At 53.7% G+C, this 23,784-nt stretch overlaps 1 protein-coding gene across 6 annotated transcripts in view; it reads right to left on the bottom strand.

The window, feature by feature from the left end:
• The window catches only part of LOC140396227 (FYVE, RhoGEF and PH domain-containing protein 4-like), a 431,975-nt gene that overhangs the window by 26,425 nt on the left and 381,766 nt on the right, over nucleotides 1-23,784 (bottom strand). For all 6 annotated transcript variants that reach the window (XM_072484548.1, XM_072484550.1, XM_072484553.1 and 3 more), the window contains 3 exons: nucleotides 8,745-8,775; nucleotides 8,193-8,288; nucleotides 6,362-6,487 (listed from right to left, as the gene is read on the bottom strand). In XM_072484548.1, coding sequence (XP_072340649.1) covers nucleotides 6,362-6,487; nucleotides 8,193-8,288; nucleotides 8,745-8,775 — 253 coding nt within the window. The remainder of the gene's footprint in view (nucleotides 1-6,361; nucleotides 6,488-8,192; nucleotides 8,289-8,744; nucleotides 8,776-23,784) is intronic.

Here is a 23,784-nt window from a genome sequence, read left to right as displayed (position 1 = left end):
TAAGGAGCATCCAGGAGGGCTTCTTAAAACAATATGTAGACAGTCCAACTAGGGAAGGGGCGGCACTGGACCTGGTATTGGGGAATGAGCCCGGCCAGGTGGTAGATGTTTCAGTAGGGGAGCATTTCGGGAACAGTGACCACAATTCAGTAAGTTTTAAAGTGCTGGTGGACAAGGATAAGAGTGGTCCTAGGATGAATGTGCTAAATTGGGGGACGGCTAATTATAACAATATTAGGCGGGAACTGAAAAACATAGATTGGGGGCGGATGTTTGAGGGCAAATCAACATCTGACATGTGGGAGGCTTTCATAGAATCATAGAAGTTTACAGCATGGAAACAGGCCCTTCGGCCCAACCAGTCCATGCCGCCCAGTTTTTTACCATTAAGCTAGTCCCAGTTGCCCGCACTTGGCCCATAACCCTCTATACCCATCTTACCCATGTAACCATCTAAATGCTTTTTGAAAGACACAATTGTACCCGCTTCTACTACTACCTCTGGCAGCCCATTCCAGACACTCACTACCCTCTGAGTGAAGAAATTGCCCCTTTGGGCCCTTCTGAATCTCTCCCCTCTCACCTTAAACCTATGCCCTCTAGTTTTAGACTCCCCTACCTTTGGGAGTTGTCAAGTTGAAAGTGTCAGTTGAAAGGAATTCAGGACCGGCATGTCCAAAGAAAAGAAAGGTTATCAGAGGGGGGGATTAGGCAGCCATGGCTGACAAAGGAAGTTAGGGAATGCATCAAAGCAAAAGAGAAAGCCTATAATGTGGCAAAGAGTAGTGGGAAGTCAGAAGATTGAGAAGACTACAAAAACAAACAGAGGATAACAAAGAGAGAAATAAGGAAAGAGAGGATCAAATATGAAGGTAGGCTAGCCAGTAACATTAGGAATGATAGTAAAAGTTTCTTTAAATACATTAAAAACAAACGGGAGGCAAAAGTAGACATTGGGCCGCTCCAAATTGACGCTGGTAATCTGGTGATGGGAGACAAGGAAATAGCTGAGGAACTAAATAAGTACTTTGCGTCAGTCTTCACAGTAGAAGACATGAGTAATATCCCAACAATTCAGGAGAGTCAGGGGGCAGAGTTGAATATGGTAGCCATCACAAAGGAGAAAATGCTAGAGAAACTAAGAGGTCTAAAAATTGATAAATCTCCAGGCCCAGATGGGCTACATCCTAGAGTTCTAAAGGAGATAGCTGAAGAAATAGTGGAGGCGTTAGTTATGATCTTTCAAAAGTCACTGGAGTCAGGGAAAGTCCCAGAGGATTGGAAAATCTCTGTTGTAACCCCCATGTTCAAGAAGGGAACAAGGAAAAAGATGGAAAATTATAGGCTAATTAGCCTAACCTCGGTTGTTGGCAAGATTCTAGAATCCATTGTGAAGGATGAGATTTCTAAATTCTTGGCAGTGCAAGGTCGGATTAGGACAAGTCAGCATGGATTTAGTAAGTTTGTCGTGCCTGACAAACCTGTTAGAGAGTTCTTTGAAGAGATAACAAATAGGTTAGACCAAGGAGAGCCAATGGATGTTATCTATCTTGACTTCCAAAAGGCCTTTGATAAGGTGCCTCACGGGAGACTGCTGAGTAAAATAAGGGCCCATGGTATTCGAGGCAAGGTACTAACATGGATTGACGATTGGCTGTCAGGCAGAAGGCAGAGAGTTGGGATAAAAGGTTCTTTTTCGGAATGGCAACCGGTGACGAGTGGTGTCCCGCAGGGTTCAGTGTTGGGGCCACAGCTGTTCTCTTTATATATTAACGATCTAGATGATGGGACTGGGGGCATTCTGGCTAAGTTTGCCGATGATACAAAGATAGGTGGAGGGGCAGGTAGTATGGAGGAGGTGGGGAGGCTGCAGAAAGATTTAGACAGTTTAGGAGAATGGTCCAAGAAATGGCTGATGAAATTCAATGTGGGCAAGTGGGAGGTCTTGCACTTTGGAAAAAAGAATAGAGGCATGGACTATTTTCTAAACGGTGACAAAATTCATAATGCTGAAGTGCAAAGGGACTTGGGAGTCCTAGTCCAGGATTCTCTAAAGGTAAACTTGCAGGTTGAGTCCGTAATTAAGAAAGCAAATGCAATGTTGTCATTTATCTCAAGAGGCTTGGAATATAAAAGCAGGGATGTACTCCTGAAGCTTTATAAAGCATTAGTTAGGCCCCATTTAGAATACGGTGGGCAATTTTGGGCCCCACACCTCAGGAAGGACATACTGGCACTGGAGCGGGTCCAGCGGAGATTCACACGGATGATCCCGGGAATGGTAGGCCTAACATACGATGAACGTCTGAGGATCCTGGGATTATATTCATTGGAGTTTAGGAGGTTGAGGGGAGATCTAATAGAAACTTACAAGATAATGAATGGCTTAGATAGGGTGGACGTAGGGAAGTTGTTTCCATTAGCAGGGGAGACTAGGAACCGGGGGCACAGCCTTAGAATAAAGGGGAGTCACTTTAGAACAGAGATGAGGAGAAATTTCTTCAGCCAGAGAGTGGTGGGTCTGTGGAATTCATTGCCACAGAGGGCGGTGGAGGCCGGGACGTTGAGTGTCTTTAAGACAGAAGTTGATAAATTCTTGATTTCTCGAGGAAATAAGGGCTATGGAGAGAGAGCGGGTAAATGGAGTTGAAATCAGCCATGATTGAATGGTGGAGTGGACTCGATGGGCCGAATGGCCTTACTTCCGCTCCTATGTCTTATGATCTTATGGTCTTATGTTCCTGTGAGGAAGAAGGATAAATACGGCAATTTTCGGGAACCTTGGATAACGAGGGGTATTGTAGGCCTCGTCAAAAAGAAAAAGGAGGCATTTGTCAGGGCTAAAAGGCTGGGAACAGACGAAGCCTGTGTGGAATATAAGGAAAGTAGGAAGGAACTTAAGCAAGGAGTCAGGAGGGCTAGAAGGGGTCACGAAAAGTCATTGGCAAATAGGGTTAAGGAAAATCCCAAGGCTTTTTACACGTACATAAAAAGCAAGAGGGTAGCCAGGGAAAGGGTTGGCCCACTGAAGGATAGGCAAGGGAATCTATGTGTGGAGCCAGAGGAAATGGGTGAGGTACTAAATGAATACTTTGCATCAGTATTCACCAAAGAGAAGAAATTGGTAGATGTTGAGTCTGGAGAAGGGTGTGTAGATAGCCTGGGTCACATTGAGATCCAAAAAGACGAGGTGTTGGGTGTCTTAAAAAATATTAAGGCAGATAAGTCCCCAGGGCCTGATGGGATCTACCCCAGAATACTGAAGGAGGCTGGAGAGGAAATTGCTGAGGCCTTGACAGAAATCTTTGGATCCTCACTGTCTTCAGGTGATGTCCCGGAGGACTGGAGAATAGCCAATGTTGTTCCTCTGTTTAAGAAGGGTAGCAAGGATAATCCAGGGAACTACAGGCCGGTGAGCCTTACTTCAGTGGTAGGGAAATTACTGGAGAGAATTCTTCGAGACAGGATCTACTCCCATTTGGAAGCAAATGAACGTATTAGTGAGAGGCAGCATGGTTTTGTGAAGGGGAGGTCGTGTCACACTAACTTGATAGAGTTTTTCGAGGAGGTCACTAAGATGATTGATGCAGGTAGGGCAGTGGATGTTGTCTATATGGACTTCAGTAAGGCCTTTGACAAGGTCCCTCATGGTAGACTGGTACAAAAGGTGAAGTCACACGGGATCAGGAGTGAGCTGGCAAGGTGGATACAGAACTGGCTAGGTCATAGAAGGCAGAGAGTAGCAATGGAAGGATGCTTTTCTAATTGGAGGGCTGTGACCAGTGGTGTTCCACAGGGATCAGTGCTGGGACTTTTGCTGTTTGTAGTATATATAAATGATTTGGAGGAAAATGTAACTGGTCTGATTAGTGTGTTTGCAGACGACACAAAGGTTGGTGGAATTGCGGATAGCGATGAGGACTGTCAGAGGATACAGCAGGATTTAGATTGTTTGGAGACTTGGGCGGAGAGATGGCAGATGGAGTTTAATCCGGACAAATGTGAGGTAATGCATTTTGGAAGGTCTAATGCAGGTGGGGAATATACAGTGAATGGTAGAACCCTCAAGAGTATTGAAAGTCAAAGAGATCTAGGAGTACAGGTCCACAGGTCACTGAAAGGGGCAACACAGGTGGAGAAGTTAGTCAAGAAGGCAAAAGGCATGCTTGCCTTCATTGGCCGGGGCATTGAGTATAAGAATTGGCAAGTCATGTTGCAGCTGTATAGAACCTTAGTTAGGCCACACTTGGAGTATAGTGTTCAATTCTGGTCGCCACACTACCAGAAGGATGTGGAGGCTTTAGAGAGGGTGCAGAAGAGATTTACCAGAATGTTGCCTGGTATGGAGGGCATTAGCTATGAGGAGCGGTTGAATAAACTCGGTTTGTTCTCACTGGAACGAAGGAGGTTGAGGGGCGACCTGATAGAGGTCTACAAAATTATGAGGGGCGTAGACAGAGTGGATAGTCAGAGGCTTTTCCCCGGGGTAGAGGGGTCAATTACTAGGGGGCATAGGTTTAAGGTGAGAGGGGCAAGGTTTAGAGTAGATGTACGAGGCAAGTTTTTTACGCAGAGGGTAGTGGGTGCCTGGAACTCGCTACCGGAGGAGGTGGTGGAAGCAGGGACGATAGTGACATTTAAGGGGCATCTTGACAAATACATGAATAGGATGGGAATAGAGGGATACGGACCCAGGAAGTGTAGAAGATTGTAGTTTAGTCGGGCAGCATGATCGGCACGGGCTTGGAGGGCCGAAGGGCCTGTTCCTGTGCTGTACATTTCTTTGTTCTTTGAGTCTGCACTGACAGTGTGATGTTGCCAGCGACACACCAAATTACTTCCAACCACCCCCAGTTATTCTGCTGTAGTAAGCATATCATCCAAATACAATTTAACTCAATCACTGATGTTTCGCCCTCTCTCTTAAAGGATAAGTTGACCCCTAGCCACCAGGAACAGAGCTGAATTGATAGAGGATGAGAATATTTATACTCCTGAGCCCTACAGGGACATCATGGGACTGACTGCAACATAGTACTTGTGTCTCATCATTGCTGAGGACATTGAGATGATGTTACGCTCCTGCCTTATACCTCTTATACCTCAAAGATGCGGGCTTTGATGAGACAGCACAGGGGAAGAGTGGTGATGGACACCGAGTTGCTGGGTGCATTGGTCTGCCAGACAACTTCTGTCACTGTCAAGAGGCCTGAAGGAGTATTGCTCTAAAATCGTGACGGGAATTGTTTAAAGCTTCCCCTCGCAGCAGCCTCTGCCTGTCATGTTACAGACCCCAGAGATACAGCCCCATACCTGTTGCAGCCTGTGTGTAACCAGGCCACCAAATCCTCTAAACTCCTTGTGAAGGTGCAGCAACATTCTCTGCCAAATCCTAAAACTCCTCACAAGACCTCTAAAAATGTCCCAGAATACTGCCAGAAATTTTGCAATAGCATGAGCAAGCCTAAATAAACTTATTTGCAAGTTATGTGCCCAAAACTTTAAATAATGTTAATTTTGGATCCTTCTTCCCCTTGCAGCTACTCTACGAATGTTCCTTAGCAAGTGACAAGCAAATATGTCCACGGCCTGTGTTGTCAAACTTTGTAAAGTGTACAAATCAATTGTGTGGTGACATGACCTGAACATTGGGAAGGTTTAGGTGTCGGCACTGCACTCCAGCACGAATGTTCTTCCCAGAATGGGCCACTCTGTGGGCTGGGCCTGAAGTGGTTGGAGGTAATGCATTTCCAACTTGGAGGATCTCCAGCCTACGTAGTGTCCGCTCCAGGGGTTCTAAGACCAATTTTGCACCCATATATTCTGAGAGGACTTGAGAGGTTAGATGCTGAGAGGCATTTATCACTGGCTAGTCTGGAACTAGGGTTCAGAGTCTCAGGATAAGGCCATTTAGGACTGAGTTGAGAAATTTCTTCAAAGGGTTGTTAACCTTTAGAATTCGCTGCTCCAGAAGGTGGTGGATGCTCAGTTATTGAGTATGTTCAAGGCTGAGATTGATTATTCACTTACTGCCCAAAAACCCAATAATAAGGGCACTCAGCCTTGGTCTTACTGAACAGCAGAACAGGCTTGAGGGGCCATATGGTCTACCTATACTTTGGTGTTAACCCAAAGGGGTGGAACATGGGGCATCCCGTCGGAATGATCTTTTGACCGATATGATGTTGAGCCAAAGATAAATGAATGCAAATTAAGATTCGATCAGCTTGAATGTTGGGTGAAGGATGGTTGAATGACAAAGAATTCTCTCCTGATAGAAACAGTGCATTTTCCAACTTTAGCGGGTATTGATACATCCAATAGTTAAAAACACTTTGATTCACACATTCATTCCACTTACGTATCCACAAGCACGGCAATGATGTCTCCGCCTGGTCAGTGCATTGAAGGGCTCCTTACATTTCATACATAAAGTAACTTCATTGTCACGAATCCATTTTGGTGCCCTCATTCCCAGTTCTGCAGACTTTGGATTGGTAGAGAAAGCAGAAAAAGGTCACTTGAAGGAGATGCGGTAGTGCCAGTCAGATAGTGCATGAACATTTGTTTATAAACCAAACTGGTAAATCAACATTTCGGTCTCCCCCCAAACAGCAGATTTGTCTTGAGATTCAGTAAAGACATAAAAATGAAGTTTCAGTCATTTTTAATATAAAGTCTGTTTTATTGATAATGTAGCTGAGTGAATGGGGCTTGGATTTAAATAACATTTCATGGCTGGAACTTTCCGACCATTCATGCTGGCGGGATCTTCCGGTCCTGTCGATGGTGCACACCCGCTGTGGGTTTCCAGTCAACAAGGGGTGCATTTAACAGGAAACCTCGTTGACAATGAAGAGCCCACCGCTGGCCAATGGTGGGTTGGTTGGTAAATCCCACCCCATATTTCCAACTCCTAAAGCAGTGTGTGTTGGGGCATCCGTTTTCCACGGAAATAGTAAAAATGGAGCACTCATGTCTATGTCAAATGTTAGGCCAGATGGATATAAAAGTGGTTTTGAATGTCACTTGTTAACCCCTTGGATTAGAGGCACAGATTTGAGTAACGTATGTGGCAAACAAAACAGCAGGCTAGAGATATTAGACAGAGAAAATTATCTTTCAAGAGAATGAAATACTGTTCTCCTTAAAAGATAATGATCCCTTCTTGTGCTGCAAAGTTTATCCATGACATGAGTCACATTAATCTCAGTTTAATTTCAGTTCAAAGGGCAGGAATGTATGGATAAATTTCACGGTGATCTCTCAGTGTACGTGTAAATCCTACCCCATCGCATTATTCTTATTTCAGAATTAAATTCTTATTGTACAGAAGCAACAGGTGGCTCTATGCAAAATATGAGTACTCATTAAAAGTAGAAAATGAAAATTGAGATGCAATACTTGTGCAAGAAATCTGAAGCTTCACAGTGATCAAGGGCAGAATTCTCCTGCACATGGTGCGATGGCCCGATGGCAGCGCCAAGAGCGGCGCGAACCACTGCGGCGTCAGGCCAACTGCAAGTTGCGGAATCCTCCGCACTTCCGGGGGCTAGGCCGGCGCCGGAGGTTTGGCACTGCGCCAACTGGCGCCGAAGGGCCGATGCGGTCCCTCGCTGGCGTGTTTCTGCGCATGAGCAGGGGGTTTCTTCTCTGCGCCGGCCATGGCGGTGCCCTACAGAGGCTGGTGCGGAGGGAAAGAGTGCCCCCACGGCACAGCCCGCCCGCAGATCGGTGGGCCCCGAACGTGGGCCAGCCCACCGTGCCCCCCCCCCCGCCCCCCGAGGACTCCGCTAGACAGCCGACAAGCCAGGTCCCGCCATTATGGACCATGTCCACTTCAAGCCGGTAGGACTAGCCAGAAACCGATGGCCGCTCGGCCCATCGGGGCCCGGAGAATTGCCGGGGGGGACCCGTTGCCAACGGCCCCCGACCGGCATGGCGTGATCCCCGCCTCTGCCCAAAAACCGGCGCCGGAAAATACGGAGCTGGCGTCGGAGTGGGATTCTCGCCGCCCCACTGGGGGTTCTCTGACACGGCGGGGTTCGGAGAATCCCACCCATGGAAGCCAAGGGAAAAACACCACAGATAAAAGCTTTGTTAAATGTGTTCTTCGTTGTGTATTTTATATAATTCAGCATTAAAAATTGAAATGATATGCTCAGTGAAATACTGAATGTAGCGGAATTTACCGAAACTTCCAAACTCTGGTCCTCTCCTTCCTTGGCTATTGCAGATCTGAATGTTTCATTCTTCTGATTGAAATCTTGTATTGTGTCCTTTAGAGCCTATACGAAGAACAACATTTACGCTAAAAAAAATACAGTACAGTAAAATGCAGAAGAAGCCATGTATATTAACTAACCAAAAATGTAGCTTCCCATTGATTCAGTAGGTTAATTCGACACTTGGGTTGTACCGAGCAGTTGGTACTGGAGGCTAAATAACCAAAGTGTACTGTTTGAGGCCTCCACTGCAAGATTAGTTTTTTCCCCAAATTTCTAGGCCTTGCAATCTAAAGATTTATAGAGATCACAAACTATTTACAAATACCACTGTGTAATACCAAAAGTTACAAACCGGAGAATCCAGCCCCATAATTCCAAAGTCACATTTTTATTGAATAAAACGATTAATATCTTGCTTACAAGGAAATACTCACTACAGGTAACATTTGAGAACTTATTTCATTCCCGATTCAGATCACCATCAAAATATCAAGTTGCAATGTGTATAGTTCTTACCTTTATCCATTCCTCTTTGTCCTGGTCAGAGCTGGAATAAAACAACAGAATCAGAACCACTCCAGAGAGCTCACTGATGGGGAAAGCTTCCCACTATGCAATAAAATGACAAAATCTAAACATTTTTATTATTATGCTCGCAAAATTGGCAAAAATCTGTCGCCAGACTTGCTAACAAATAGTCATTGGGGGCGATTCTCTGATATTGAGGCCAAGTGTTCGCGCCTTTGTGAACGGCGTTGCATTTCACGACGGCGCAAACAGGGCCCAGACACGGCCCATTCTGGCCCCCATAGGGGCCAGCACGGCGCTGGAATGGTTCACGCCGCTCCAGAGTCCTTACGCGGCACCAAATGGGCGCCGCGCCAACCCGCGCATGCGCAGTTGGGCCGCGCCATCCTACGCATGCGCGGGGAACGTCTTACGCACGCCGGCCCCTCACCAACATGACACCAGCCCCTCACCAACATGGGGCCGGTGTTCTGGGGCCGCGCGCGGATGGAGGTAAGCCCGGGGAGGGGGGTGGGGGTGGGGAAAGGAATAGGCCGGCCGCCGATCAGTGGGCCTCGATCGCGGACCAGACCCCATCGGAGGCCACCCCGGTGAAGGAGTCCCCCTCCCCCTCCCCCACAGGCTGCCCCCCCCAGCGTTCCCGCAGAGTTCCCGCCAGCAGCAACCAGGGGTGGACGGCGCCGGCAGGAACCGGTCGTGTCGTAGCGGCCGCTCGGCCCATCCGGCTGGAGAATTGCCGCTCACCGGTTCTTCGAGCAGCCACCGGTGCGAATCGCGCACTGCTGGGTTCCTGGGGTGGGAGAATCGCGTGCGGGGGTCGGGGCGGCATTGTATCTTTGTACAATGCTTTCAAGTATCTACCTTTATGCATGGTGTTGTTTTCTGTCAGAAACCAAACACACAATTTACATTTGTATGCGGTTTCGAACATAGTGCATCAAGTACATTCTGACTTTTGTTGTCACCTGTATTCATTGCACCCCGGCAATGAACTTGGAAGACAGTCTATTTCACATTTTAATTTAAACATTACAAACGTAACACACATTCTTCATCCCTTGTCATAAAGACTATGGGCGCTATTCTCCTCCCCCCACTCTGCGTGGGAGAATCGCCGGGGCGCCGCGCGAATCACGCCACGCCGCCCCGACCCCCGCACGCGATTCTCCCACTGTAGCGCACAAAGACTCCATGAGACGAATAGAGTGAAGTAGATGAGGCTTTATTAAGCGTGTCTGTTCTCCCGCAGCTCGATAGTAAACTGGCCTGCGGGGGAAGACTCCGGCTTCTTATACTCCGCCTTCAGGGCGGAGCTTGAGGTCAACGGCCAACCAGGACCCGGGATCTGTCAGCCAATGACATTAGGGCTTCCAGTCCCACATGACCCCCAATACATACTACCACATTCACCCCTTGTCAAAAATGAACCCGGCGGGGTGATGCTTCGTATGGTGGTAAGGGTTTACAGGGCTGGTCCTGGGAGGACAAAACATTCACATGGCAATACAGTATTGGACAATTTTGTCCTGTTGCAACTATTTACAGAGGGTATCGGAAGAAAAGCAAAATGTTCTTGTGAACAGTCCATATTTGTTTTACATTGACGCCACGAGTCGGTCGGGCGGTCTGGTCGTCCGTGTCGATCGCCTCGGCCCCGGCGGTGGTGGTGGTGCTTGTACCAGTGTTGTCGCCTCCAGGAGCCGTACGGTTTCAGCTTGGGCTTGATTCTTGGTCGGAGCTGAGGGGAGGGGGACCGATCCTCCTGGGAAGGGGGCGGTCGCGGGGTGCGGCGGTGGCAGGAAGGGGGGGGGTTGGGTTGATGGTGTCGGGGGGGTGTGCGTGTTGCCGGCGGGCGCCAGATCCCGCAGGGAGACCGTGTCCTGTCGGCCGTCGGGGTACTCCACGTAGGCGTACTGGGGGTTCGCGTGGAGGAGGTGAACCCTTTCGACCAACGGGTCCGCCTTATGTGCCCGCACATGCTTTCGGAGCAGGATGGGTCCTGGGGCCGCCAGCCAGGTCGGCATCGACGTTCCAGAGGAGGACCTCCTAGGGAAGACAAGGAGATGCTCATGTGGCGTTTGATTAGTGCTCGTACATAATAACGACCGGATGGAATGGAGAGCATCCGGGAGGACCTCCTGCCACCGTGAAACTGGGAGGTCCCTGGACCGTAGGGCCAGTAGGACGGCCTTCCAGACCGTGCCGTTCTCCCTTTCTACTTGCCCGTTCCCCCGGGGGTTGTAGCTGGTCGTCCTGCTTGAGGCTATGCCCTTGCTGAGCAGGAACTGGCGCAGCTCGTCACTCATGAAAGAGGACCCCCTGTCGCTGTGGACGTATGCGGGGTAACCGAACAGTGTGAAGATGCTGTTCAGGGTTCTAATGACTGTGGCCGCGGTCATGTCAGAACAGGGAATGGCAAAAGGGAAGCGGGAGTATTCGTCCACTACATTAAGAAAATATGCGTTGCGGTCGGTGGAGGGGAGGGGCCCTTTGAAATCGAGACTGAGGCGTTCAAAGGGGCGGGAAGCCTTAATCAGGTGCGCTCCATCTGGCCTGAAAAAATGCGGCTTGCATTCCGCGCAGATGTGGCAGTCCCTTGTGACTGTACGGACCTCCTCTAAAGAGTATGGGAGATTGCGGGACTTGATGAAGTGGTAAAACCGAGTGACCCCCGGGTGGCAGAGGTCCTCGTGGAGGGTTTGGAGGCGGTTAATTTGTGCGTTGGCACATGTGCCGCGGGATAGGGCATCGGACGGCTCGTTCAGCTTTCCGGGACGATACAAAATCTCATAGTTGAAGGTGGAGAGCTCGATCCTCCACCTTAAGATCTTGTCGTTTTTGATTTTGCCCCGCTGTGCATTATCGAACATGAAGGCTACCGACCGTTGGTCCGTGAGGAGAGTGAATCTCCTGCCGGCCAGGTAATGCCTCCAATGTCGCACAGCTTCCACTATGGCTTGGGCTTCCTTTTCTACTGAAGAGTGGCGGATTTCTGAGGCGTGGAGGGTCCGGGAGAAAAAGGCCACGGGTCTGCCCGCTTGGTTAAGGGTGGCCGCTAGAGCTACGTCGGAGGCGTCGCTCTCGACCTGGAAGGGGAGGGACTCGTCGATGGCGCGCATCGTGGCCTTTGCGATATCCGCTTTGATGCGGCTGAAGGCCTGGCAAGCCTCTGTCGACAGAGGGAAGGTCGTGGTCTGTATTAGGGGGCGGGCCTTGTCTGCGTACTGGGGGACCCACTGGGCGTAGTACGAAAAGAACCCCAAGCAGCGTTTCAGGGCTTTTGGGCAGTGCGGGAGGGGAAATTCCATGAGTGCACGCATACGTTCGGGATCGGGGCCTATTATCCCATTGCGCACTACGTAGCCCAGAATGGCTAGCCGGTCGGTGCTAAAAACGCACTTGTCCTCGTTGTACGTGAGGTTCAAGGCTTTGGCGGTCTGGAGGAATTTTTGGAGGTTGGCGTCGTGGTCCTGCTGATCGTGGCCGCAGATGGTTACATTGTCGAGATACGGGAACGTGGCCTGCAACCCATGTTGATCAACCATTCGGTCCATCTCCCGTTGGAAAACCGAGACCCCGTTTGTGACGCCAAAAGGGACCCGTAGGAAATGGTATAATCGCCCGTCTGCCTCGAAGGCTGTGTACTTGCGGTCACCTGGGCGGATGGGGAGCTGATGGTAGGCGGACTTGAGGTCCACGGTGGAGAAGACTTTATACTGGGCAATCCGATTGACCATGTCGGATATGCGGGGGAGAGGGTACGCGTCTAGTTGTGTGTACCTGTTGATGGTCTGGCTATAGTCAATGACCATCCTTTGTTTCTCCCCTGTCTTCACTACTACCACCTGCGCTCTCCAGGGACTATTGCTGGCCTGGATTATGCCCTCCTTTAGTAGCCGCTGGACTTCGGACCGAATGAAGGTCCGGTCCTGGGCGCTGTACCGTCTGCTCCTAGTGGCGACGGGTTTGCAATCCGGGGTGAGGTTCGCAAACAAGGACGGGGGTTGCACCTTGAGGGTAGCGAGGCCGCAGATAGTGAGTGGGGGTATGGGGCCGCCGAATTTGAACGTAAGGTTCTGTAGATTGCATTGGAAATCTAATCCCAGCAAGGTGGGGGCACAGAGTTGGGGAAGGCAAGGTTTAGTTTGTAGTTTTTGAACTCCCTCCCCTGCACCGTTAGGGTAACTATGCAGAATCCCTGGATCTGTACGGAGTGGGATCCTGCAGCTAGGCAAATCTTTTGTGCGCTGGGATAGGTGGTTAAGGAACAGCGTCTTACCGTGTCGGGGTGTATAAAGCTTTCCGTGCTCCCGGAGTCGACTAGGCATGGCGTCTCGTGGCCGCTTATTAGTACCATTGTCGTCGTCGTCTGGAGTGTCCGGGGCCGAGCTTGATCGAGCGTAATCGAAGCGAGCCGTGGTTGTAGTAGTGGAGTGGGGTCCGTTGTTGCCGTCCAAGATGGAGTCGGGGATGAACAAAATGGCCACCCCCATACATCGCACGTGGCTGGGGGGTCACAAGATGGCGGCGGGGGTGGACAAAATGGCCGCCCCCACGCGTCGTACAGGTCTGGGGCGGTCCAAGATGGCGGCGCCCCTCCTCCCCTCGTGGTGGCCGGGACCCAAAATGGCGGCGTCTGCGGGTCGCACATCGGCGCCCCTCCTCCCCTCGTGGTGGCCGGGACCCAAAATGGCGGCGTCTGCGGGTCGCACATGGTGTGCTGGGGGGGCTGGGGAGCGCTAGGACCGCGAGCGCTAGGACCGCGCGGAGCTCCCTCACCGCGAGCGCTAGGACCGCGCGGATCTCCCTCACCGGGGACAGCGGTGGTCGGGTCCCAACTCGGCGGCGCCGGCGGGTCCGGTGTGGGGCCGCGAGCGCTAGGACCGCGCGGAGCTCCCTCACCGGGGCAGCGGTGGTCGGGGCCCAGGTCGGCGGCGCCGGCGGGTCAGGCGTGGGGCCGCGAGCGCGAGGACCGCGCGGAGCTCCCTCACCGGGGACAGCGGTGGTCGGGGCCCAAGTAGGTGGCGCCGGCGGGTCAGGCGTGGGGCGCGCGGTGGGGGTTAGGGTGGCGTTAGGGACGCGGAAAACTCCCTCCTCTCCGTGGAGAGTGTTGGGCAGGACCCAAAGCGGTAGCGCCGGCGGCGGGTCATACATGGGCTGCGGGGAGGGGGGTTGGGGGCGTAGGCGGCGTGCAGGGCTCCCAGTTCTCCCGGGACCACGGTGGTCGGGACCCAGAGCGGCTGCGCCTGCGGGTCGCACATGGTGTGCTGGGGGGGTTGGGGCGCGTAAACTGCTTGCAGGGCTCCCTCTGCTCCCGGGACGGCGGCGACCTCGCGGGACCGGCACACAACCGCATAATGGCCCTTTTTCCCGCAGCTTTTGCAGATAGCTGCGCGGGCCGGGCAGCGCTGTCGGGGGTGTTTCGCCTGGCCGCAGAAATAATAGCGGGCGCCCCCGGTGCGACTCGGCGTTTGGACCGCGCAAGCCTGTGGGGGGGGTAGGGGGTTTGCCGCGACGGGTACGTACGGGGCCCAATGGGTTGCCGCGCGGTCGGGGCCGTAGGCGCGGGTATTACGCGCGGCCACGTCTAGGGAGGCTGCTAGGGCCCGTGCCTCTGAGAGTCCTAGCAACTCTTTTTCTAGAAGTCTTTGGCGGATTTGGGAGGATTGCATACCTGCCACAAAAGCATCGCGCATTAACATGTCTGTGTGTTAGTTTGCGTTCACCGACGGGCAGCTGCAGGCTCGTCCCAAAATCAGCAGCGCGGCGTAGAACTCGTCCATCGATTCTCCGGGAGCTTGCCGTCTCGTCGCGAGCTGGTAGCGAGCGTAGATTTGGTTAACTGGGCGAACGTAGAGACTTTTCAGTGCTGCGAACGCCGTCTGGAAATCGTCCGAGTCTTCGATGAGGGAGAAAATCTCCGTGCTCACCCTCGAGTGCAGGATCTGCAGTTTTTGGTCTTCTGAGACTCGGCCGGTGGTCGTTCTGAGGCAAGTCTGCCAGTGCTTGAAGGCTGCTGCCGCGTTCACTGCGTGGGGGCTGATCCTCAGGCATTCCGGAATGATCCTGAGCTCCATAGTCCTTTTTTTTTTTAGGCACGCTTAATAAATAGTAGCGCACAAAGACTCCATGAGACGAATAGAGTGAAGTCGATGAGGCTTTATTAAGCGTGTCTGTTCCCTCGCAGCTCGATAGTAAACTGGCCTGCGGGGGAAGACTCCGGCTTCTTATACTCCGCCTTCAGGGTGGAGCTTGAGGTCAACGGCCAACCAGGACCCGGGATCTGTCAGCCAATGACATTAGGGCTTCCAGTCCCACATGACCCCCAATACATACTACCACACCCACCCCCCCGGAAACCAGCGGCGCACAATTTGCACCGGGCCGCTCGGGGAACCGGCGAGCGGCTATTCTCCGGCCTGAATGGGCCGCTACGACACGACAGGTTCCCGCCGGTGCCGTCCACCCCTGGTCGCTGCCAGCGGGAACTCTGCGGGGCTGGGGCGGCAGTCTGTGAGGGAGGGAGGGGGGCTCCTTCACCGGGGTGGCCTCCGAAGGGGTCTGGCCCTCGATCGGGGATCACCTCCGGCGGGCCGGCCTCTTCCCCCCCCCGCCCCCCGGGCCTACCTCCTTCCACGCGCGGCCCCAGAACACCGGCGTCATGTTGGTGAGGGGCCGGCGTGCGCAAGACGTTCCCCGCACATGCGCAGGATTGCGCGGCCCAACTGTGCATGCGCAGGATTGCGCGGCCCAACTGTGCATGTGCAGGATTGCGCGGCCCAACTGTGCATGCGCAGGATTGGGCTGCCCCAACTGCGCATGCGCGGGTTGGCACGGCGCCCATTTGGCACCGCGTAAGGATGCTGGAGCGACGTGAACCGGTCCAGCGCCGTGCTGGCCCTCTATGGGGGCCAGAATAGGTCGTCCCCGGGCCCTGTTCGCGCTATCGTGAAACGCGACGGCATTCACGACGCCGCGAACACTTGGCCTCCATATCGGAGAATCGCCCCCTATTTTTCTGTCAGAAATTATTCTTCCCTTTAAATCTTTTGGCGAATGTTTAAAACTTTGAAAGTCTCATGTTTGTTATTTCCTGCACATGTGTGTGCACATATACTTAATAAATACATTTTTAAAACATCATACATACACACAAACACACATTCAGTGGGCGCGATTCTCCCCCCCCCCACGCCGGGTGGGAGACTCGCTGGGGCGCCGCGCGAATCGCACCACGCCGCCCCGACCCCCGCACACGACTGTCCCACTCCCCGGAGACCAGCGGGGCGCGATTCGCACCGGGCCGCTCGGAGAATCGGAGAACCGGCGAGCGGCGATTCTCCGGCCCAGATGGGCCGAGCGGCCGCTACGACACGACAGGTTCTCTCCGGCGCCATCCTCTCCTGGTCGCTGCTGGCGGGAACTCTGCGGTGAAGCTGGGGGGGGCAGCCTGTTTGGGGGGGGGGGGGGGGGGGGGGGGGGGAGGCTCCTTCACCGGGGTGGCCTCCGATGGGGTCTGGCCTGCGATCGGGGCCCACCGATCGGCGGGCCGGCCTCCCCCCCCCAGGACTTCCTCATTCCGTGCGCGGCCCCAGAACACCGGCGCCATGTTAGTGAGGGGCCGGCGTCATGTTGGTGAGGGGCTGGCGTGTGCAAGACGTTCCCCACGCATGCGCAGGATGGCACGGCCCAACTGCGCATGTGCGGGTTGGTGCGGTGCCCATTTGGCGCCGCCTAAGGACGCTGGAGCAGCGTAAACCACTCCAGCGCCGTGCTGGCCCCTTGTGGGGGCCAGAATAGGTTGTGCCTGGGCCCTGTTCGCGCCGTAGTGAAACGCAACGCCGTTCACAATGGCGTGGGCACTTGTTCTGCGCCGCGCAGAATCGCTCCCATAATCTTTGGGGGATGATTCAGTCATGGAGGCCTGATAATTTTATGTGCAAATGTATGGAAATGTTTAACCCGCTACCTCACTGGTGGGGAGGTGGGACAACTGTGTCACAGGTCCACAGGTCATTGAAAGGGGCTACACAGGTGGAGAAGGTAGTCAAGAAGGCATACGGCATGCTTGCCTTCATTGGCCGGGGCATTGAGTATAAGAATTGGCAAGTCATGTTGCAGCTGTATAGAACCTTAGTTAGGCCACACTTGGAGTATAGTGTTCAATTCTGGTCGCCACACTACCAGAAGGATGTGGAGGCTTTAGAGAGGGTGCAGAAGAGATTTACCAGAATGTTGCCTGGTATGGAGGGCATTAGCTATGAGGAGCGATTGAATAAACTCGGTTTGTTCTCACTGGAACGAAGGAGGTTGAGGGGCGACCTGATAGAGGTATACAAAATTATGAGGGGCATAGACAGAGTGGATAGTCAGAGGCTTTTCCCCAGGGTAGAGGGGTCAATTACTAGGGGGCATAGGTTTAAGGTGAGAGGGGCAAAGTTTAGAGTAGATGTACGAGGCAAGTTTTTTACGCAGAGGGTAGTGGGTGCCTGGAACTCACTACCGGAGGAGGTAGTGGAGGCAGGGACGATAGGGACATTTAAGGGGCATCTTGACAAATATATGAATAGGATGGGAATAGAAGGATACGGACACAGGAAGTGTAGAAGATTGTAGTTTAGTCGGGCAGTATGGTCGGCACGGGCTTGGAGGGCCGAAGGGCCTGTTCCTGTGCTGTACATTTCTTTGTTCTTTGTTTTACATCGGCGGGAAACGTGATTTGGACAGAGAGAGAATTTACATTCCTATCACCGAACCTGCCCAAGAAAACAGGATAGGAAATCCCGGCCTGTGCATGTGTCAGAGAAGGAAATAATCATTCTAGCTCTGCACTTTCAGAGTTACTGTTTTACACGTAGTTGATCAAATGTTAAGAGTGATACTTCAATCCACATCTGTTGTTTCTGATGAAAATGGCAGGACAAATTTGTACCGCCTGCTCATTATCACGATGATCGCCTGCAGTCAGTCCTAACCTTGCTGTTGAGCAAGTGCATGCCTCATATCCTACAGGTGGAGCTGGAGATCATTGTATGGTCGAAATCTACTTGTTTTCGAAGTCTCTGCACATCCTACCATCGCAGGGAGAAGGGAATCATTATTTGAAGTACTTTTTGAAGTATTTCCACCAAGTGCATGACAACAAACTATGACCATGAAACTCGATACCCCTAAAAACAGGAATGGGATGGTGGTTGCACATACTTCCAGCTGTTCATCCAAGGCAGCCATGTTACCCAAACACAATGCACCACACTCATTGGCACATTTCTCTCTTTCCTGCAGGACAAAGTGGCATACAACCAGAGACAGAAGCATAGGGGCAGGCATGGCTGTATGCCTTCACCTCCTCTATGGGGGAAGATTGTACCCACCATTCTGAGTGGCCATTATTGAGGCCATGGGCCTCAATTGATGGAGCAGGAATGATAGAATATGACGTTATCCTCAAATCCTACTTCTTATATCCCACAATCCTTTCTCATTACATGCTGCAGATGGTGTAGGCACAAACCTCTTCTCCTTTCATGCCCTTGTGCCTTTCTCCTTTCACATACCTTAGAATTGTCAACCGGACCGGGCAATGATAGAAGAGTAACATGTAGGACAGATGAAGAGATACCATCTCTTGATTTCTTACTTGCAAACACCAATCCAGGTTCCAACACTGAATGCATTTGGGGATAACTAGGTGGGATACACGTCTGAAGTGTCAACAGAAATGAGGGGCCTGACCTCCGGCTGCGGATATGCGGAGCTAAGTCGCACGTTCGGCAGCTCCCGCTTAAAAACTGACTTTTGGGCTCTTTTTAGGGACCGTAGCGGCGCTTGTTCGACGTTTCCCAGTGTGGGAAGGGGACAGCAACATTCCCCCGATAGTGTATGGATTGGACCAGGAGTGGGGCGATTAAAAAAGTGGCACTGAAGCAAAGAAAGGTGCGAGGGAAGAATACCAAGATGGCGGCGGGCGGAGACCAGGCAGCGTGGAGGCAGTGGGCGCAAGAGCAGCAGGAGCTTCTCCAGCGCTGTTTTAAGGAACTGAAAGCAGAGCTGCTGGAGCCGATGAAGGCTTCAATTGATAAGCTGCTGGAGACCCAGACGGCCCAAGGAGCGGCGTTCCGGGAGGTCCGGCAGAAGGTCTCGGAGAACGAGGACGAGACCCTGGGCCTGGCGGTGAAGGTGGAGGCGCACGAGGCGCTCCACAAGAACTGGCAGGCGAGGTTCGAGGAGATGGAGAACGGGTCGAAGCGGAAGAATCTGTGGATCCTGGGTCTCCCGGAGGGGCTGGAGGGATCGTACGTGGGGGCCTATGTGGTCACTGTAGCGCACAAAGACTCCCGAGAAACGAATAGAGGTGAAGTCGATGAGGCTTTATTAAGCGTGACTTGTTCCCCGCAGTTCAGTAACAGACTGGCCTGCGGGGGAGAACTCCTGGTTCTTATACTCCGCCTTCAGGGCGGAGCTAGAGGTCAACAGCCAACCAGGACCCGGGATCTGTCAGCCAATGACATCACGGCTTCACAGTCCCACATGACCCCTAATGCATACTACCACATTCACCCCTTGTTAAAAATGAACCCGGCGGGGTGGTGCTTCGCATTGTGGTAGAGGTTTACAAGGCTGGTCCTAGGAGGAAAAACTTTTGCATGTCATCACAGTATGTACAGGGTATTTTTTTGTTTTGAACTATTTACAGTATTCGTAAGAGGGAAAAAGGTAAAAAAATTCTCGTTAAAGTCCACAACATTCTAGTGTTACACCGATGCCACAAGTCGGTCGGGCGGTCTGGTCGTCCTTGTCGATCGCCTCAGCCCTGGTGGTGGTGGTGCTTGTTCCAGTGTTGTCGCCTCCGGGAGCTTTACGGTTTCTGCTTCAGCTTCACTTCTGGTCGGACCTGGGAGGAGGACCGATCCTCCCGGGAAGGGGGCTGTCGCGGGGTGCGCCGGTGGCAGGGAGGGGGTGGTAGGTGTCGGGGGGGGTGTGAGTGTTGCCGGCGGGCGCCAGATCTCGCAGGGAGACCGTGTCCTGCCGGCCGTCGGGGTACTCCACGTAGGCGTACTGCGGGTTCGCGTGGAGGAGGTGAACCCTCTCGACCAACGGGTCCGACTTGTGCGCCAGCACATGTTTCCGGAGCAAGATGGGTCCTGGGGCCGCCAGCCAGGTCGGCAGCGACGTTCCAGAGGAGGACTTCCTGGGGAAGACAAGGAGGCGCTCATGAGGCGTTTGGTTAGTAGTGGTAAACACTAGCGACCGGATGGAGTGGAGGGCATCCGGGAGGACCTCCTGCCACCGTGAAACTGGGAGATCCCTGGACCGTAGGGCCAGTACGACGGTCTTCCAGACCGTGCCGTTCTCCCTCTCTACTTGCCCGTTCCCCCGGGGGTTGTAGCTGGTCGTCCTGCTCGAGGCTATCCCCTTGCTGAGCAGGAACTGGCGCAGCTCGTCACTCATGAAGGAGGACCCCCTGTCGCTGTGGACGTATGCGGGGCAACCGAACAGTGTGAATATGGTGTTAAGGGCTTTAATGACTGTGGCCGCTGTCATGTCAGAGCAGGGGATGGCGAAGGGGAAACGGGAGTACTCGTCCACCACGTTCAGGAAGTATGTATTGCGGTCGGTGGAGGGGAGGGGCCCTTTGAAATCCAGACTGAGGCGTTCAAAGGGACGGGAAGCCTTGATCAGGTGCGCTCTATCTGGCCTGAAAAAGTGCGGTTTGCACTCTGCGCAGATGTGGCAGTTCCTGGTGACTGTACGGACCTCCTCCACAGAGTAGGGGAGGTTGCGGGACTTTATAAAATGGTAGAACCGAGTGACCCCCGGGTGGCAGAGGTCCTCGTGGAGGGCTTGGAGACGGTCTATTTGTGTGTTGTCACATGTGCCGCGGGATAGGGCATCGGACGGCTCGTTCAGCTTTCCGGGACGGTACAAGATCTCGTAGTTGAAGGTGGAGAGCTCGATCCTCCACCTTAAGATCTTGTCATTTTTAATTTTGCCCCGCTATGCATTATCGAACATGAAAGCTACCGACCGTTGGTCAGTGAGGAGAGTGAATCTCCTGCCGGCCAGGTAATGCCTCCAATGTCGCACAGCTTCCACTATGGCTTGGGCTTCCTTTTCCACTGATGAGTGGCGGATTTCTGAGGCGTGGAGGGTTCGGGAGAAGAAGGCCACGGGTCTGCCCGCTTGGTTAAGGGTGGCCGCTAGAGCTACATCGGAGGCGTCGCTCTCGACCTGGAAGGGGAGGGACTTGTCGATGGCGCGCATCGTGGCCTTTGCGATATCCGCTTTGATGCGGCTGAAGGCCTGGCAAGCCTCTGTCGACAGAGGGAAGGTCGTGGTCTGTATTAGGGGGCGGGCCTTGTCTGCGTACTGGGGGACCCACTGGGCGTAATATGAAAAGAACCCCAGGCAGCGTTTTAGGGCTTTTGAGCAGTGAGGGAGGGGAAATTCCATGAGGGGGCGCATACGTTCGGGGTCGGGGCCTATTATCCCATTGCGCACTACATATCCCAAAATGGCTAGCCGGTTTGTGCTAAAAACGCACTTGTCCTCGTTGTATGTGAGGTTCAAGGCTTTAGCGGTCTGGAGGAATTTTTGGAGGTTGGCGTCGTGGTCCTGCTGATCGTGGCCGCAGATGGTTACATTGTCGAGATACGGGAACGTGGCCTGCAACCCGTGTTGATCAACCATTCGGTCCATCTCTCGTTGGAAGACCGAGACCCCGTTTGTGACGCCAAATGGGACCCTTAGGAAGTGGTATAATCGCCCGTCTGCCTCGAAGGCTGTGTACTTGCAGTCACTTGGGCGGATGGGGAGCTGATGGTAGGCGGACTTGAGGTCCACGGTGGAGAAGACCTTATATTGGGCAATCCGATTGACCATGTCGGATATGCGGGGGAGAGGGTACGTATCTAGCTGTGTGTACCTGTTGATGGTCTGGCTATAGTCTATGACCATCCTTTGATTCTCCCCTGTCTTTACTACTACCACCTGTGCTGTCCAGGGACTATTGCTGGCCTGGATTATGCCTTCCTTCAGTAGCCGCTGGACTTCGGACCGAATGAATGTCCGGTCCTGGGCGCTGTACCGTCTGCTCCTAGTGGCGACGGGTTTGCAATCCGGGGTGAGGTTTGCAAACAAGGATGGGGGCTCAACCTTGAGGGTTGCGAGGCCGCAGATAGTGAGTGGGGGTATTGGGCCGCCGAATTTGAAAGTTAGGCTCTGCAGGTTGCACGAAGTCTAATCCCAGTAATGTGGGCGCGCAGAATTGGGGAAGGACGTAGAGCCTGTAGTTTTTAAACTCCCTCCCTTGCACCGTTAGGGTCACTATGCAGTAGCCTTTGATCTGTACGGAGTGGGATCCTGCAGCTAGGGCAATCTTTTGCGCACTGGGACGGATGGTCAAAAAACAGCGTCTTACCGTGTCGGGGTGGATAAAGCTTTCTGTGCTCCCGGAGTTGACCAGGCATGGTGTCTCATGCCCGTTGATCAGCACCGTTGTTGTCGTCGTCTGGAGCGTCCGGGGCCGTGCTTGGTCCAGCATCATTGAGGCCAGATGTGGTCGTAGTGCTTCAGCGTCTTCCTCGAACCCCGTTGAAGCATCGATGCTGGGGTCCATTGTTGCCGTCCAAGATGGCGGCGGGGGTGAACAAAATGGCCGCCCCCATGCATCGCACATGGCTGGGGGGTCACAAGATGGCGGCGGGGGTGGACAAAATGGCCGCCCCCATGCGTCGCACAGGGCTGGGGGGTCCCAAGATGGCGGCGCCCCTCCTCCCCTCGTGGTGGCCGGGACCCAAAATGGCGGCGCCTGCGGGTCGCACATGGGGCGCTGGGGGGGGTTGGGGAGCGTTTGAAACGCGCAGGACTCCTTGTTCTCCGGGGACAGCGGTGGCCGGGACCGAAAATTGCTGTGCCTGTGGGTCGTACATAGGGCGCTGGGGGGTTGGGGAGCGTTAGAAATGCGCAGGACTGCTTCTTCTCCTGGGACAGCGGCGACCGCAAAGTACGACAGTCACCATGCTGAATTCGCTGATGGGAGCGGGGGCCTTTCAGGGGCCCACCGAGTGCTGGCGAGGTGGCCCAAGCCCAGTGAGCCGCCGCGGGCGGTGCTGATGCGGTTCCACCGGTTTGCTGATCGAGAGTGTGTGTTAAGGTGGGCCAAGAAGGAGCAGAGCAGCAGGTGGGAAAACGCGGAGGTCCGGATCTACCAGGATTGGAGCACGGAGGTGGCGAAGAAGAGGGCCGGTTACAACCGGGCGAAGGCAGTGCTGCACAGGAAGGGGGTGAAGTTCGGTGTGCTGCAGCCGGCGCGTCTGTGGGTCACCTATAAGGACCAACATCATTATTTCGAGTCCCCGGGGCTGAGTTGGGGGTAGTGGGACCGGGCCTGGAAAGGGAGCTGCGCCAGAGGAAATGGGGCCGGGCGAGTGGAAAACGAGGGCTTTTTCCCGCGTTTAGGGTTGAAGGGGCGGGCCGGAGCTGGGAAGCGCGGGCTTTCTCTCCCGCACTGGGAGTGGAATGGACGAGATCCCGTTGGTGGACAAGGGGGGGGGGGAGGGGAAGTTCCACACTGGAGGGGGTCGATGGAGCGGCGGGAGTGGCCGGGGTCAGCAGGAGTCAGCTGACTTACGGGAATGCAATGGGGGAAACAATGCAGCTAGGGGGGGACCTAGCTGTGGGGGGGAGGGGGGGGGGGGGACCGGATTGCTGCTGGAATGGCCAAGGGGAGCTGGAGTTGGTAGAGGAGGTCAGGGCGGGGGTCTGCCGCTGTGGGGAACGGGTCGTGCGGGGGGCGCGAGCACGTGGCCTGCCTAGGAAGGGCTATGGCTAGTCGGCGGGGGAGGGGGGGTGAGTAGCCCCCTGATCCGGCTGATAACCTGGAATGTAAGGGGACTGAATGGGCCGGTCAAGCGGGCCCGGGTGTTCGCGTAACTGAAGGGGCTGAAGGCGGATGTGGCCAGGCTTCAGGAGACGCACCTGAGGGTGGCGGATCAGGTAAGCTTGAGAAAGGGGTGGGTAGGGCAGG

The sequence above is a fragment of the Scyliorhinus torazame genome, chromosome 19 (assembly GCF_047496885.1).
Source record: "Scyliorhinus torazame isolate Kashiwa2021f chromosome 19, sScyTor2.1, whole genome shotgun sequence".
NCBI lineage: Eukaryota > Metazoa > Chordata > Chondrichthyes > Carcharhiniformes > Scyliorhinidae > Scyliorhinus > Scyliorhinus torazame.
Note: the sequence above shows the minus strand (reverse complement) of the source record. Positions and strands in the feature narration are given on the sequence as shown.